Source organism: Rattus norvegicus, chromosome 3, assembly GCF_036323735.1.
Source record: "Rattus norvegicus strain BN/NHsdMcwi chromosome 3, GRCr8, whole genome shotgun sequence".
Lineage (NCBI taxonomy): Eukaryota > Metazoa > Chordata > Mammalia > Rodentia > Muridae > Rattus > Rattus norvegicus.
In genome coordinates this window covers 112616405-112633975 of record NC_086021.1, presented here as the reverse complement: position 1 = coordinate 112633975, position 17571 = coordinate 112616405, and the positions used below count along the sequence as shown (strand labels likewise).

At 43.2% G+C, this 17571-nt stretch overlaps 1 protein-coding gene across 5 annotated transcripts in view; it reads left to right on the top strand.

The window, feature by feature from the left end:
• Elp4 (elongator acetyltransferase complex subunit 4) overlaps positions 1-16956 on the top strand; it is a 222944-nt gene extending 205988 nt beyond the window's left edge. For 2 of the 5 annotated variants that reach the window (NM_001115047.2, XM_039105869.2), the window contains exon 10: positions 16590-16956. In NM_001115047.2, coding sequence (NP_001108519.1) covers positions 16590-16721 — 132 coding nt within the window. In that variant the 3' untranslated portion in view covers positions 16722-16956. Of the gene's footprint in view, positions 1-582; positions 666-16589 lie in introns of all 5 variants that reach the window. The other 3 variants (XM_039105870.2, XM_063284571.1, XR_005501986.2) reach the window with 3 other exon arrangements.
• The last annotated feature ends 615 nt before the right edge of the window (positions 16957-17571 follow it).

Genomic DNA, 17571 nt, shown 5'->3' with positions numbered 1-17571 from the left:
CATGAATGTTTATAATACTAATAATTATGTTTATAGAATAAAAATGTACATTTTTTTACTTAAATCTTTAAAGCTTAGATTCTAATCCTAAGTAATGTTATAAAATCCCTTCCCTTAACTGTGCCGTTTTAGAATATAAGGTCATAAATACCAAAGGCTGTGTCCTCAGCCTCTGGAGACGTGAGATGCGGGGAAGTGCAGAGCCCCACTTGACCACAGAGCCTCTTCCTCCTGCAGTGGAAACCTGAGACAGGATTTAGCCAGTGTGGTGTACAAGTCAGGCCTACATTTTGAGGCTCTTTCAGAGCCCTTTTAAACAGATCTAGCTCAATGGTGAAGTTAAGTAGTAGGGGGTAAAAATCCTCCACATGTAAAAGCAAATGAGTTTTTAAAGAACAGAAAATAATCTCTATGAGAAATTACTTGTAAATTATCCATGTGGAAAGTAAACCTAGCTCTTGTTACCATTTCTATAGAAACATGCATTTTGATTAAGCCAAACAAATTAAAAGAAAAACTGAGAAGTAGCCAATCATGTATCTGTGTCGTCACAGATAGTTTCTTCTTTTCTGTGTTTTTCAGTGTGCCCGTGCTTCACTTGCTGTGTTATTCCTGGACAGACTTTCAGTCTGAGACCAGCTTGCATCTTTGCACGCATCTTACATGTGAGGTCATCTCCACAGAGGTCCTCTTTGGAGTTGTGTCCGCCTCTAGTCTGTGTCCTTTAGCCAGTGCTGAGCCTGTAGCTGCCCCATCCAGCCCCAAGGCATGTGGATGAGGTCCTGGCTCTCTCTGCCCAAACTGGGAGAGAAGGAAGGCTGGGAGAGAAGGAAGGCTGGGAGAGAAGGAAGGCTGGGAGAGAAGGAAGGCTGGGAGAGAAGGAAGGCTGGGAGAGAAGGAAGGCTGGGAGAGAAGGAAGGCTGGGAGAGAAGGAAGGCTGGGAGAGAAGGAAGGCTGGGAGAGAAGGAAGGCTGGGAGAGAAGGAAGGCTGGGAGAGAAGGAAGGCTGGGAGAGAGAAGGAAGGCTGGGAGAGAAGGAAGGCTGGGAGAGAAGGAAGGCTGGGAGAGAAGGAAGGCTGGGAGAGAAGGAAGGCTGGGAGAGAAGGAAGGCTGGGAGAGAAGGAAGGCTGTGCAAGGAAGTAGCTGTGCAGGGCAGATGTGCAACCAGACTCATTCATAAATTTTCAGTAATTTTTCTGTGATACTTGAGGTTGGGGTTTCCAGGGTTGAAATGCTTTCTGAACTCAAATAGGAAATGGAAGTTTTCATTTCAGAGGGCTTTAATATCAATTCTTTTCTAAATTTTACTAAGACCACGACAATACATGTATAATACTCAGAATGCATACAGCAGCATACCTAGCATCACCTGGCTGTTCGTTTGGTTGAAATGCTCACCTCCTGGAAACGTCTGCCTTGTCCACCCATGAGAAGTAAGGAGAACCCTGCTGTGATGGATTCTATCCATTCATTACGGACTGGTTTTGCCCAATCAATATAGAACAAGCCACATTTCATCTTGACAAACCAAAAGCCTACTACCTAGCTACATTTGTATGAAATCTAACACAATGTGACAGAAATAATAGCCCAGTCTTCAATGCACATTGAACTGGTGAAAAAAATCAGGAGTGGTTTGGCAAAGATAAAACATAAAATTAATTTTGTGTTATTTTCTTTTCATTCACATTCATTCCAGGTAGACTGTCAAATACCTACAGTAGAGGAGAGCTTGTTCATGCACGCAGGACAGAATAAAGATTAAAGGCTCAGGAAATCAGCTTGCTTCAAGAAGCCATTTAAGTGTGCCTGTCCCTCCGGCTTCACAGATGTGTTGATTGTTGTGTTTCAATCATGTAAATATGCCACAGCATCAAGTAACCAAGATCCCCTGTTACAGAAGTGCTCCTGTGTGGGGATGTGGGAGTAGGGAGGACGAAAGAGAACTAAACAACACACTGTAATGAAACCTGCCTTTGGGCAGCACATGCTTCAGTTCTGAATGCCCAGAAATACTTCATGTGCACTCTAGGCTGCCTAGCAATGGGGATTTTCTAATCCTGGCGAGCTTGACAAAGTAAATACAACTCTTGAACATAAGGCAGCTCCTAATAAAAAAATAAAAAAAAATAAAAAAACAATTCCCCCTTGTAAATACGTACATTTGGCCCCATTAAAAATTCTTTCTTCATACCCAGGAACCAGCAGACCCTTAAATATGGGGATCTCAGAGTAACTGGAGAGTAGTTGGGAGATTTAGAGCTGTCAGGATGTTTTATATGGTCATTGCCACTGAGCACTTCATGCACCGTCCTGGGGCCTTGGAGAACAGTGCTCTGCATGCACTGTAGCACTATACAGAGAAACACTCTGGCCATTATGCTCCTGGGAGTCATTTGCTTGCAGCCAAAAGGAACCCAGTGCATGTTCCTGGGTATGCTTTCCAGGGTATAAAAATGTGTGCTTGCCACATTTCTGGGCTGAATCCTCCTCCAGAGTTGCCAGCTCTGGAAGTTAGTTAGTGGGCAATGACGTGCTTACCTAAGCTCTTTGTAAAGCTGTCAGATCGCAGAAGTCTAGTTTCTGCCTTGTCTCATCTTAGGGTCCGTGGGCCATGCCTCTGCCAGCTCCTGAGTTAGGCACCGTGGTCTGCTGCACCTAAGACCTCCGAATGTCTCAGAATTATCCTGGATACGAGCACGCGTGCACCAGCCGGTCCCCGAGTGCACAGTTTCAGACTGTGGAAGGAACAGGCACTACTTTGAACTGTAGTGACAAATTGCCTTTGCCACCACTGGTGCAGCGTCCATATCATAAGCTATAAAGGAAGGAAGAAATGAGGTGCAAAGGAATTCTCATGTGATTAACAGTTTGAATTATTTCTAAAATAATTCTTTAAGTTCAGCACTCAGATCTAAAACACATGCAAACAGGTTTTTCCCCTAAGCCATCTTGCTATTCTTAAGATACCTGATGGGTAGTCCCTCAAATACTGCTCCTACCTTTTTTTTTTTTTCTCATTCATCTCAACCAGAAAAGAAACTTCCTGGGTAAAGTGGCAGTCATGATCCCCTGCCATCTTCCCTTGCCTGTGATAGTGGCCCTGGGCTCTGCAGTTTTTCTCCCTGTGTCCTTGCATACCTGAAACATCTGCGCTCTCTCCCTGCCCTGTGTGTCCAGAGCCTGATAGTTGGGGGGGGGGGGGGTTGAGTCACCTTGTTGCTGGAGTGTTTCTTCTGAACTCAAAAGAAAACCTTTGCACAATGTTTTTTGAAAATGTCTTTCATAAAGTACTAATGCTTACAGTAACTATTGTTTTCTATTATTGAAAATGTCTACACATGACTTAGGAAGAAAATAGTCAATAGCCATAGAAAAATGTGTCTATCACTTCTGTGATAGCCCTTGCCCTTTGGAATTAAATCCAAATCAATTCTCATAATTTACAAGCCCTACCAGGTCTGCTGCCCGCCTGCAAGCCACACTAAATAACCGTTTGCTCCCTTGTCTGATGCTCCAGGAAAGCTGGGATCTTTGTCCCCTTCAAACATGCCAAACTCACTCCTGCCTCACAACTTTTCACCTGGGTATTAACCCTCTTCTCAAAATTAAGATCTTAGCACATATGTGCTCTTTCAGAAGGTCTTAGCCTTTAAACCATTAAAGTGGTACCCGCAGCAAGTACCATGTCATAATGTTTCCTTTCAGACAGCCCTCACTATCCACATGGTCCACATTTACCTGTTCTTTCATGCTTTCAGTCTTGGACTGCAGAACTATACACCACCCCTATACTTCTGGGGATCTTGCCTATCTTGCTCAATGCTCTAATGCTTAGATACTCTGACACATAAATAAAAGTATGGATGAGAATAAAAGTATGTATGAGAATAAAAGTATGGATGCTGACGTCAGGCTGCCTGAGTTCAATTCTTTCCACTGCTTTAAGGTTGTGACATCACTCCTGCTCTCTCATTGTTTTGGACTTAGTCACATGGTCCGTAGATAGCTGCAAGGGAAGCCTGGAAAATGAAGCTGTTAGTCCTAATGGCCTTGTGTTCAAGATCTCTGTACTAAAGGAAAAGGGAGAATAGATGTTGGCAGACAATCATCGTCTCTAGCAAATATAACAGCCCTTTGGAACCCAAGGTCATGCTCATATTCTTCCATGAATACCTATTTCCTTGCCAGGGATAAGTACACAATCCCTCCAGCTACAAAATTAAAAAATTCTATGCTCTGGCAGTTTGTAGAAAAATCTTCCTTAAGTCTTAGGATATAGCTAGGCTAGTACAAAGCCTTAGTGTGTAAAAGCCCTGGGTTCAATCCCCCAAAATCCAGTTGTTGTTTTTTAAGTGGCTGTGATGGGGAATGCTGTAATCCTGATGGCTCAGGAGGTAAAGGCAGAAGGACCAGAAGTTCAAGGTTATCCTCTGCTACATACCAAGCTTAGGCCTAGCATGGGAAAAGAAAGGAAGGTTAGAGGGAGGGGGTCTTTCTCAGACATTATTCCCTTTCCCTTTAAGAAGTAATTTCATTGACCATTATCAAATACAGCTACATGAAAAGATACCGTTAAAAGATGAGCCCTTTGAAGTCGAGGACCAGTGGGCTTTAGGGATTGAATTCCAGGCTTCTGACCAGGTTTGTAGTTTCTTTGACAACACAGTTCTCTCAAGGCCTTAGAGCAATGTTTTCCCACCTCTGTGTCATGACCCCTTTGGGGTGGAACTACCCTTTCATAGGAGTTGCCTGAGTCCACCAGAAAACATAGGTATTTACTTTTTTTTTTCAGTTACTACTGTACTTTATTGTGTTCAACCAAATCACCATGTTACAAAAATAGCAAGCTGCCATAATAAAAAATAAGGCTCCTCTATCCAGCACCAGATAGCATCATTTTACTTTCAAGCCTAGAAATTGCACACTTGTATATAAACCAACCGAAGATGAGGATTGAGAGTTCATCTTGGTGGATTTTTCCTTTGATGAATATGAAGTGTCCTTCCTTATCTTTTTTGATGACTTTTAATTGAAAATTGATTTTATTTGATATTAGAATGGCTACTCCAGCTTGCTTCTTCTGACCATTTGCTTGGAAAGTTGTTTTCCAGCCTTTCACTCTGAGGTAGTGTCTGTCTTTGTCTCTGAGGTGTGTTTCCTGTAGGCAGCAGAATGCAGGGTCCTCATTGCATATCCAGTTTGTTAATCTGTCTTTTTATTGGGGAGTTGAGGCCATTGATGTTGAGAGATATTAAGGAATAGTGATTATTGCTTCCCGTTATATTCATATTTGGATGTGAGGTTATGTTTGTGTGCTTTTCTTCTCTTTGTTTTGTTGCCAAGACGATTAGTTTCTTGCTTCTTCTAGGGTATAGCTTGCCTCCTTATGTTGGGCTTTACCATTTATTATCCTTTGTAGTGCTGGATTTGTAGAAAGATATTGTGTAAATTTGGTTTTGTCATGGAATATCTTGGTTTCTCCATCTATGTTAATTGAGAGTTTTGCAGGATATAGTAACCTGGGCTGGCATTTGTGTTCTCTTAGGGTCTGTATGACATCAGTCCAGGATCTTCTGGCCTTCATAGTTTCTGGCGAAAAGTCTGGTGTGATTCTGATAGGTCTGCCTTTATATGTTACTTGACCTTTTTCCCTTACTGCTTTTAATATTCTTTCTTTATTTTGTGCGTTTGGTGTTTTGACAATTATGTGACGGGAGGTGTTTCTTTTCTGGTCCAATCTATTTGGAGTTCTGTAGGCTTCTTGTATGCCTATGGGTATCTCTTTTTTTAGGTTAGGGAAGTTTTCTTCTATGATTTTGTTGAAGATATTTACTGGTCCTTTGAGCTGGGAGTCTTCACTCTCTTCTATACCTATTATCCTTAGGTCTGATCTTCTCATTGAGTCCTGGATTTCCTGTACGTTTTGGACCAGTAGCTTTTTCTGCTTTACATTATCTTTGACAGTTGAGTCAATGATTTCTATGGAATCTTCTGCTCCCGAGATTCTCTCTTCCATCTCTTGTATTCTGTTGGTGAAGCTTGTATCTACAGCTCCTTGTCTTTTCTTTTGATTTTCTATGTCCAGGGTTGTTTCCATGTGTTCTTTCTTGATTGCTTCTATTTCCATTTTTAATTCCTTCAACTGTTTGATTGTGTTTTCCTGGAATTCTTTCAGGGATTTTTGCGATTCCTCTCTGTAGGCTTCTACTTGTTCTCTAAGGGAGTTCTTCCCATCTTTCTTGAAGTCCTCCAGCATCATGATCAAATATGATTTTGAAACTACATCTTGCTTATCTGGTGTGTTTGGATATTCCGTGTTTGCTTTGGTGGGAGAATTGGGCTCCGATGATGCCATGTAGTCTTGGTTTCTGTTGCTTGGGTTCCTGCGCTTGCCTCTCGCCATCAGATTACCTCTAGTGTTACTTTGTTCTGCTATTTCTGACTGTGGCTAGACTGTCCTATAAGCCTGTGTGTCAGGAGTGCTGTAGACCTGTTTTCCTGTTTTCTTTCAGCCAGTTATGGGGACAGAGTGTTCTGCTTTCGGGCGTGTAGTTTTTCCTCTCTACAGGTCTTCAGCTGTTCCTGTGGGCCTGTGTCTTGAGTTCATCAGGCAGGTTTCTTGCAGGGGAAAAGTTGGTCCTACCTGTGGTTCCAAGGCTCAAGTTTGCTCGTGGGGTACTGCCTAAGTCCTCTCAGCGGCGGCAGCAACCGGGAAGATCTGTGCCGCTCTTTCTGGGAGCCTCCATGCACCAGGGTTCCAGATGACGTTTGGTGTTTTCCTCTGGCGTCTGGATGTGCACAGAGTGCAGTCTCTTCTGGTTTCCCAGGCGTGTCTGCCTCTCTGAAGGTTTAGCTCTCCCTCCCACGGGATTTGGGTGCAGAGAACTGTTTATCCGGTCTGTTTCCATCAGGTTCCGGCGGTGTCTCAAGCGCAGGGGTCCTGCCGCTCCTGGGCCCTCCCCTACGGGAACCCAGAGGCCTTATACAGTTGCCTCTTGGGCCAGGGATGTGGGCAGGGGTGGGCAGTGTTGGTGGTCTCCTCCGCTCTGCAGCCTCAGGAGTGCCCACCTGATCAGGCGGTGAGGTCTCTCTCCCACGGGGTTTGGGAGCAGAGAGCTGCTGCGGGCCGGGATCCGCGGGTCGGTATTTACTTTTATAACCATAGCAAAATTATAGTTATGAAGCAGCAAAAAAAGTAAGTTTATGGTTTGGGGGGTCACTACTTGAGGAACTGTATCAAATGATTGCAGCATCAGGAGCTTACTGCCTTGGAAGGTTCCCAGTCCATTTGCTTCCCTCAGTTCTTGTATAAATTATCCCCACCAAAGTGCTTGCCTGCATGTAGCTCTAGGGTTTCTCTGCAAGAAACAGATACCACCTAATTATTTTATGCAGAAAAAAAGTCTATGACAGAACATTGTGGGCATTGCCACCGAACTAGACTCCAGGAAAACATGAAGGATAGAACCTGGGAGATCCCGCTGAAGCTACTGACTGGATACACAGCTCTTTGGCCACCACCTTGGGAGAGCCCCACTTTCCACTGCAGCTGCTTCTTGACCCTCGGGAAGCAGCTAGCTGGACACTTAAACACTAGTCCAACCTCCACTTCCACAAAGGCTTCTCCATGTTTAGGAAGCCAGTGTCTAGTCACTGCATGCTGATCCAGGACAATCATCTGTGCATCAGTGCCTGCCAAGTGCAGTAGTTAACATAGCAGGAAAACTGCTCCTGCTTCTCTTCCACCTTCAGACCTAGTACACAGAGGCATAGAGTTGGGGAAACCTCATCCACTTCCATCTGCCCCTGCTATGAGGAGGGAACAGTAGAAGGCAGTTGAGTTGATACCAATCACCTGCTCTACAACTCGAATCTTGTTTTCTGGGATCTCTTTCATTTTATAAGTAGCTACCTTGAAACCACATGAAATAGTAGGCTTCCTTGAGGTAGAATGCTTACCTTCCAGGTTCTCAGGTATGATAAGGACAACACTAACAATCTCTGATCTTTGACCTCCCTGCCCATCTTCCAACCACTAAATCATAGCACATCACAGAACTTCAATAGTTAGTGCTTGTGTCAGTTGCCAAGATCTGTATTAATTAATTGGGTGGACGTTAGGCTATCGTTACAGTGATCCACTAAGGCTATCTTGGTTAATGCAGAAATCTGGATCTCTAATGTAGACCCAAGCTCCTTTGGTGACCAGAAGATCGTAGATTCATTCTGTCCTTTTGCTTTGTTTCTTCAGCACATAGCTTCCATTTTATGACCAGGATAGCTGCTTCAGCACCTTGAAAAGAAGGAAGTTAGGTATGTCCTGAACACTTGCAGAGCCTAGAGCAAGAAAGGACAGCATAACTATATTGGACATTTTAAAGTTGTCAAGCCATTAAATGTGTCTCTTCTTTCACAAATATACTTTTCTTGGAATTTAGGCTAAGAGTTCTACTTGAGAACATGAGACAGAAAATTGCTCTGCAGGCCACCTCCTTTCTCTTCTAGAAATGGGACCACTTCTGTATTTGTACACACTCATCCTGCACACCCATAATGTTCATACTATCCACTAACAGCCATGGACATGGAATTCTATGCCCCCAGAACAAATTGAACAACAACCAAAAAAAAAAGATACAGGGATTTGGGGGGTTCGGGTGCTTTGGGTTTGGTTTGGTTTTGATTTGATTTGGTTTTATCTTTTCTAGGAGGAGGTCAGATGGAGTCTCATATAATCCGGACTGACCTCCAATTCTGCTTGTAGCTATGGATGGCCTTAAACTACTCGTCCTCTGACTCCAGAGTCTTGGGATTATATGTATATGCCATCACCAACTATGAGGTTGATACAGATTTTAGATGCACACTGCATTACTCCTAATTATCCAGTCCATGGAAAGAGTCTGGCCAGAGGAGAGGTAGACGGGCACACTTGGTGATGTTTACTAGCGGCCAGAGGAGAGGTAGACGGGCACACTTGGTGATGTTTACTAGCCATTCGAAGATGGGAGGGAAGGTGACAGTGCCTACTCCCTTAAAAACAAAGAGAAAACAAAACCTCATTGTAACATTAACCACACAGCACTTTTTACCCAAGAGGCAGTGACCAATGTGCAGTCACTCAACCTCATCGATTATCAAGGGAAGCTGGGAAATGTAGCCTACATTCAGGGAGGCCATGTGACCTTCTAGTATTCAGGGATTTCTTTTACTTTCTGAAGAGAATAGATACTGGGAGTAAACTAGCAATCTCACTCACAGACACATGCCTTTTCACAAATCACACTTCTGTTTAGACAAGTAAGTTCTTCACAGTCTGCTTTCGGAGAAGCGAACGCAGATTTGGAGGCAAGACAATACTGTCAGTTATAATTGACGGCCAAAATAATTGCACACCTGAGCATCTTTCGATGGGCAGCCAATGTGCAGTGTTCCAGCTCTGAGATGTTGTCTAACTTTCGGATCAGTCAAGATAAACCAAAACCAAATGAGTTTCTTAATTCAAAGAATAAAATAAAAATATGACACTAATTTTAATTTTAAACCCTGAGAATGAATTGGACCTTAAGAAAATAAAAACATAAACCAAAAACCTCACCGTGTGTAGCAGAATATTTTCCAGAAGTACCCAACCACTAACAAACACTTGCAAATCCAAAAAGAGAAGAAAGGGAGGGGGTTGGGATGGTATTGTTTCCTCTGGACAGGCTGGATATGAGGCTGGTATACAGTTCATGAAAACTTGGGCAGAAGCATACCACACTGTGGTATTTTCATTGAGTGTAGAATGCTTGCAATATAATATTAAATAATATAATCATTATTGAATAATATAAATGTTAAAAGTTTGATGATTAGAGGTTGGAGAGATGGATCAGTAGGTAAGAGCACTTGCCTTTTGAACAGGAAGAGCTGAGTTCAGATGTCAACCTCAGCTGCTTGCACCTGTCCCTCAGCATTAGGTAACAGAAGCAGGCAGGTCCCAAAGCTTGCTGGCCCGCCAGCCAACCAAATTGGCAAGTTTCTAATTCAGTGAGAAAGACAAAAAGGGTAGAGAGTCATAGAAGATGACATGTAGGGGTTGGGGATTTAGCTCAGCGGTAGAGCGCTTGCCTAGCAAGGGCAAGGCCCTGGGTTCGGTCCCCAGCTCCGAAAAAAAGAAAAAGAAAAAAAAAAAAAAAAAAAAAGAAGATGACATGTAGTATCCTCCTTTGGCTACTCCATGCTCACACTCATATGCATGCACCACACACATTACCAAACCCCACACCAAATAATAATGTCATTATATAAATAGCATAAAATCCTGACATTTTTACTAGGCTGAAACAGCAGTTTGAAGCCTTGTAATAATGACAAATGTCTTAGGCCTACTGCATCCTCTTCCCTCTGCATCTGTTAGGAAATTCATCTCTCTGCTATGGGAAAAGAAATGTCGCTATAAGATAGAACAAGAGAACACTGCTTTACCCTCCCATATTCTAGGCTCCTGGGGGGAACCAGGTGAATGTTTTCTTGGTCAGAAACTAAACCTGGAGCCCCTAAAACCAAGCAATGAGCTGTGGTTCACAACAATGTACTCCCAGATGCTTATGATTTTGTTACACAGCCTTTCTGTAACAGTGGCATAGTGCCAGTTGGCTCTCAGTGTGCTCGTCTCTCAATATGCATTTGCTCTTCCTTGATAACAATACACTTGTTAAATATTTTTACCTTCATATAAACAGAAAGCCTCTTTTGCAACTCAGTCTGTCCATATTTAAGTTCAGGCTGTGAGTAAAAGTGACATGACCAACTTCTAGGTCCTGTCTTTTGGCCACATTTTTCTCTGCTTAGCATCAGTCTTGGAGCCAGTAGTGGATCCCGTTATATATGTATGTATGTATTGTATGTATGTATGTATGTATGTATGTGTGTATATATATTTACTATTTTTAAGTGTGTGTGTGTGTGTGTGCGCGCGCAGATACTGGAAGAGGCCAGAAGTATCAGATAGCCTGGACCTGGAGTTACAGACAGTTATAAGCAGTGGTATTTCTGCTTTTTCAAGCCTAGAACAGGAATGCCCCTGTTGTGGCTCCTCAGCCCTAACTCATTGCACCACACAGAGTATGATTACAAAAACCAGCAAGCTTTCTGTACATGAAAGCACCGCAGAGCCAAAAGATTCTGCAAGGGCGTAGGATGGATGCTTGCTGTTCGTGTTTCCTTTCCTGTGTGTGAAGAAGGGAAAATGACCATTAGAACCCAAGTGGAGGAGCTTCCTCTTCTGATGTTCCGTTCATTAGCCATTTTGTCAGCAGTGAAGACATACAAAAGACAGGTTTTTAAGATGGTGTAGATCTTGAGTTGATTTCTGTGTTACTATTCCATTGCTGTGATCAAACACCATAGTATGGCCAAGGCAGCTTATGTAAGAAAGAGTTTGTTAGAGTCCATCCATGGTGGCAGGGAAACTGGGCAACAAACCACAGGCATGGTAGAGAAGCAAGCATGAAGCACAGGGGCAAACTAGCAGATAAGGCATTCGCTTTCAAACCTGCTTCCAGAGACAAAGTTTCTCCAGCAAGGCTGCACCATCTAAGCCTCTCCAAACACCAACTGGGGATCAAGTATTAATGCCCAAGACTATAGGAGACGTTTCTCATTCAAACCATCATACCTTTTTAATACAGCTATGCACTGGCCCAAATGCCAAGCAAGGAATTGTGGGTGCAGCTTCCTTTGTGTTTATATACAGAGCTGCAGTGGAGGGAGGTGGTTAATGTTTACTAATGCTGATGTTCTGGCTTCCTTCCAGTAACTAAGTTGCTGCCATTAATAGTTACGTACAGTGAGTTCTACATGTAGAGTCTCTTCTTTGCCCTGTTAAACTCACTTGCTTTTTATCACGTTACACTACATATATTTTTCCAAGCCCCCTGAAACCTATTTTTTAAGGAAAGAAATTTAAATATGTTAGTATAATTCTCGGTAGTTCACAAAGTATCTGTACATGTCATTTGATATCCATGGCAGTCCTGTGAGGGCACAGTTGTTCCTTCATATGGATGAGCACACTGAAGCTTATCAAAGGTCACCGTGAAAGTAAAGGACAGAGGTGGGAACCACAGTCACTCTGCCCCCATGCCCAGTGCTCTGCTACATGGCTCTACAACATGGCTTCTGCTTTGTCTCTGGCAGGGCAGGGTGGCAGATTTTCAGTTAGGGGGACAACACAGCCCATCAGATATGCACGTTTTCACTCAAATTTGTTACATTTAAAAGAAAATTAAAATGTATTGGAAATTATTCTCAAAGATTAATGTTCTGTGGTTCTGAGCAACACAAACTGGCTTTCCAAAGAATATGAGAAATTTGTACAAGAATCCCTGCACATCTGCTAAGGATTAAAATGGACTCTGTCAACTATTTTCAGAAAACAATGGCTTTCTAGTGGCTTTCTCTTGGCAAATATGAAACATATAAATTGATTAGACTTACTTTACTGGGTATTTACCTTCAGTTTGTCTCAAGTCCAAGTGTAATCTTCATTCATTATCTTGACCCTTCTGTCTGGGGACTAAGGGTGCTGAACACAGGTCTGGCAGTCAGGGAGAGGCAGAATTAGGAAGGAAGCCACTGAGCCAGGAAGTCCCTGTCTTCGTGTCTCTGATCAGTAGGTTGCTCACCAGAAAGGATAGATACATAGTGCTGAGCCCAGCACAAAGGAGAGGTAGGCCTTGGGGAAGAACTTTAAAGTCCTGTCCTGCTCGGGAAGCCCTGGTTCCACAGAGCAATCATGTCTGCTGCTTGCTTCTAGCCTAGGCTTCCTGTGGAATGCAGTTGCCTTTGGCAGAAGCTCCCAAACTTGCCTTAGTGCACTCTTTCCTTCCATGCAGTAGTTGAGAAAAGAATCTATTGATCACATCAGATCCCTCTCTGCACGTTCCCCAGCCTCCTGTGGGAATCATGAGAGGTTTCTTTTCCCACACCGCTATCCATACATAGACATGTACCAAGAGAAAAGCCAGGCTTCCAGCAGCCAGATGTCATGCCTGCCTGTCTGCACTGCCCTTCCCTCTCAGAATCTGAGGAAACAAAATTAGGTGGAAGATTTCTTCAGCTCAGGATGAAAGATCCGTTTTTGCTTTGGCCTTTCCTCAGGCGCCCCAGATATGAAGAGACAGATGAATCCTTTGGTTGGGTGTATAATGCTGAGAATCTTTCATGCATTCATCCTGTTCATTTTTATTTCAGTCTTGTTTTTATTTAAACTGTTATTCAATGAAATCTCAACATCTAAAAGTTTCTCTACACTACAGCCTGGCAGTTTATCACAGGAAGGTCACCATGTAATACACTTTTTCAGGTGACAAATCTGGGATGCAGCAGCACCTGAGCATTTACATGTCAAATGCCGCCAGCTTTGGAGCCTCGGAGGAGAGCCTCTTGACACAGCTGGCAAGCCCAGAGCCTGAGTTCCTTCCTGGCTTCACTTCACACTGATGGTGCACACACAGGGGAGGCTTGGAAAAAAAAGAACAAAACACTCTGCTCAAGAGTCTGCATCTCATGGTGACCACATGGAAGAAGTCAGCAAAAGCAAAACACATATACACAACACACACACACACACACACACACACACACTGACTTCCTAGCATACACAACACACACACACACACACACACACACACACACACACACAGATTGCCTAGCCTTTTTTGGGCTTCAAGAATATATAAGCAGCATTATAGTAAAGCATTTGCCTAGGAATGGTTTCCCATATCACCCCAAGCTTTTCTGATCAGACGTAGCACATGAATATTTGACTTTTCTTCAAAGCCGTTCAACCCAAAAGATTTCCAAGCATGTCACATGTCACTTTTTTCCAAAGATGGGCATTCAGCCAGTTGGCTCACACTCATTGCCTAGATAAAGGAGAGAGAGAGAAAGGGAGAGAATGGGTGAGGGGAGAGAAGGGGTAGGTGGAGAGAGAAGTGCTTAGGCAGTCACTAAGTGAATAGTTGTCCTCCTAAAATATGTTTTATTTTGCTAGTCCTGGATAAACTACACTTGCTTTTCTGCTTAGATTTTCCATACAGGCTGAGCCTCCAAGCACAGCCTACCTATATGATACGGCCCCTGCAATTGAGCAAATCCCATTCTCCTTGTCAGAACTGAGGTCATCACTCAGGACCCATCTCTGTAAAGCTTCCTCCTCAGCCCCTGCCTTTCTTGAATCCATAACCTGGAGAGTTCACTAAGAGGGTGACTCTCGAGGTTGATTTCTTCATATAAGTAGGTTATAAAGAAACCATGTTGTGGGAGGTGATATGCTTAATTCATAATGCCTTGTAGACAGATTCTGTTTGTTGAGTTCATTTCCTACGGCTACTCTGTACTATTTGATAGGTTCCAACATTGGAAACACACACTGTAACTCTCTAAGTTTCAAATAATTCCAGTCATGCATGTACACTCTTGTTTCCCTCTGTTGTCAGCAATGACTATGAGCTCTTAAAGTAAAATACAGACACAATTAAAAGTCTCGTTCCCTCTTGCTTCTTCTGTGGACTGTGATGTGTTAGCATCACACAGACTCTTGTAGCCTCAGATCCAGGAGCTATGCTTCCCTGGAGACCTCTGAGCCTGGCTTGCTTTCATTTCTGCTTGAAATCTTCTATGTAACAAACAGAGTACAAAGAACTGAAAGAACCATTTGGGAACAAATAGGTCTCCTCTGAGATTCAAGAAGCAAACAATTACTTAATAATTGGCAGGCTGGATGCTGGGATGAGATGAACAGCTCTGTGTGAGCACCCCAGGTCTCCTCACCCCTTCTCCTGCCTGACATCACTGCTGACCGTGCATCTGTGCAGCCGTGTTTGTCACCTGAAATGCATCCATATTTGAGGCAAACAGTTCAAGGAAGAACCTTGCCATAAATTACCTTAAATATGTTTAAATATTTTGATTATTTACATACAGCCTGTGTTTACATGACAACAAGGAGGCCTTTCATCAGGAAAGCATCTAGCAGAAACATATGCTTGTGAGAAAACATTTTGACAAAACACGGTCCTAGCTTTTCCCCCCATTGAACAGAGTTTTCAAAATGAAGGTCTCAGCGAGGTTGCCTATGAGAGAGCCTATCCCCTCATGCCTATGGTACTGCACTCCTGTTTTGTGCCTCACATAAAAGAAAGAATAATCCTTTGTCACCATGGAGGAGTGGGTCTATAACCCCTGCAGATTCTAAAATCTGTGGATACCAAAGTCCCTTCTATATGGCATGGCATTCGCTTGTAAGTACACCCCTCCTCCTACAGACATTAAATCACTTGCAGGTACATGATAATACAATGGATATGTCGTGTGAGTGAATTCTTTACTATAAATAAATAAAGAGTAATAATGGTTTTTAAAAAAAGTCTATGTGTTTGATCTGGAAAGCCAGCTCCTTCTTCCTTAAACTTGGATTGAGGGGTGTGGGCAGGACAGGGTGTCACTGTGTGCCCCTAGCTAGCTGGGAATTTACTTTGTAAATAAAGCTGACCTCAAACTCACATTGGGATCTGCCTACCTCTACTTCCTAACTAAATCTGGGTTTCTGTGTGTGAGAGAGAGAGACCAAGAACTGATAATTAAAATAATTTTATATCCCTTTCTCCTTTTTTACAGGGTGGGGGTGGGGAGTGGAGAGGGTACAACAAGGATTCTCTGTATAGACCGGGCTATTCTAGAACTAGCTTTGTGTAGACCAAGCTGGTCTAGAACTGAGAGATCCACCTGTCTCTGCCTCCCTAGTGCTGGGATTAAAGTTGTGCACCCGCATCCCTGGCTTATATTCCTTTCCACACAGAAACAGTCTTTTAAAACTCTGTGTATCTCTTCCTAAGCACAGAAACGTCTGCAGTCAGGCTGTGGGGTGGGTCTGCTTAAGTAAGCTTGGGTCTAGGGGAAGATAAAGCCAGGAGCGGGGAATATTCAAAGCCAAAGAACAGTTTTGAAAGTCGATTCCTATGTTGAGCCTGGAGGCAAACCTGTAGCAGACGCTGTGCGCTGCTCGCCTGTGCACGGGGAAAGCACCCTAGTGCAGCAGCATGGCGCTCACTGGGCCAGTCCTGCTGGGCACAGTACAAGTTCTATACTAATGAGAGCCAATCGTCGGGGCAGCCTAGACACACAGGAGCAAGCGTCTGTGGGAATCTAGCAGGCCTGAAAAGCTACAGTTAATTAAAAAGCATTTTAGTACCCTGGCAAAACAGAGCCAGAAAAAGAACTTATAATTTTATGATTTTTTTAATTTGTGCATGTGCACGTTTTCATTCCTAAGAAAGAAAAATCTTAATATATTTAGTTTTGGACTCTGAGGACATTCATTCCACTCATCTTGGTCCAGTTTCTCACAGTCGCTGCAGTGTGTAAAACTCTAGTAGGAATGGAGCGCGATGATAATGGGCTCCGTCGGAGGAACTGTTTTAGCAGAGGTTTCATATGCAAGGCTAAATGCTGATCAACAGAGCATAATGTGTATTCTGAAGTGTGCAGGAAAGCAAAATTAATTTTTTCTTCTTTTCCTTCTCTCGCCATGTGCCCCAGCGACTGCATCTGCCTCCAGACTTGTCAGACACAGTGGGCCGTTCAAGCAGACAGGACCTGGCACCATCCACCACTCTGCTGGGCACAGGCTGTAGCGGGATGACCGGAGGCAAGAAGCGCCTGGACTTCTAGGGACGCTCCTTGGCCACCTTGTGCGAAGTTATCTGACCCTCTAATCTTTGAGAAACACAGGGTTACAAAGTAGAGTCACCATTCTTCAGTTTGGGTTGTTTCATTATTTGTTTTTTTCTACTAGCTTCTGTACAAAAATAAATATGGCAGAAATGCTGTCATTTGACATTTAGCTGCTGTTATGTTTTTTTAAATACTAATTAATTTTTAAATAAACACCAAAAAATACCTAAAACACGGTGTGCCTTAGAGTTGTCATTAGTTCATGTGGACGGTAGCAGTGGGATGATGGTGACTTGTGTCTTAGGGTAACACGCATGTCACACCCCGTACATAGAGTGTAGAACATTGAATTCAAGTTGTGTGTGAATACATTTCAGATCACTTTGTTTTGAAAAGGTCACCAAAAACTGCCAAGACTTTTTTTAAAAGACGGTTTAGTTTCCTAGTGTTTGAAATAGTTTGCATTTGTGCATCCTGTTTTTAAAATGGTGAAGACAAAACTCATATTTGGGGATTCAGACTGCATTACCCACCACATTAGACAGTGCATACAGGACTTGATGGGAAGCACACAGAAGAAGCTGGGTTCTGGATAATTGACGTCAGCGCTATGAAATTGTGTCGGCAGACAAAACTCAAGCTGGCAGCTACACTAATCCTGGGTTCCTAGAGATATTGAAGCCTGGTGAGCAAGTTATGCAATGTAGGTCTAAGATAAAGTGAGTAACTGAGACAAACTCAGATTTCCAGCATGGAACCTAACCTTTGATTTGAGCACTGGTTGGGCTGTAAATGAGTATCTAACCACGCACCATGTCTCAGGAGCACAGCACGTAGAACAGGTTTT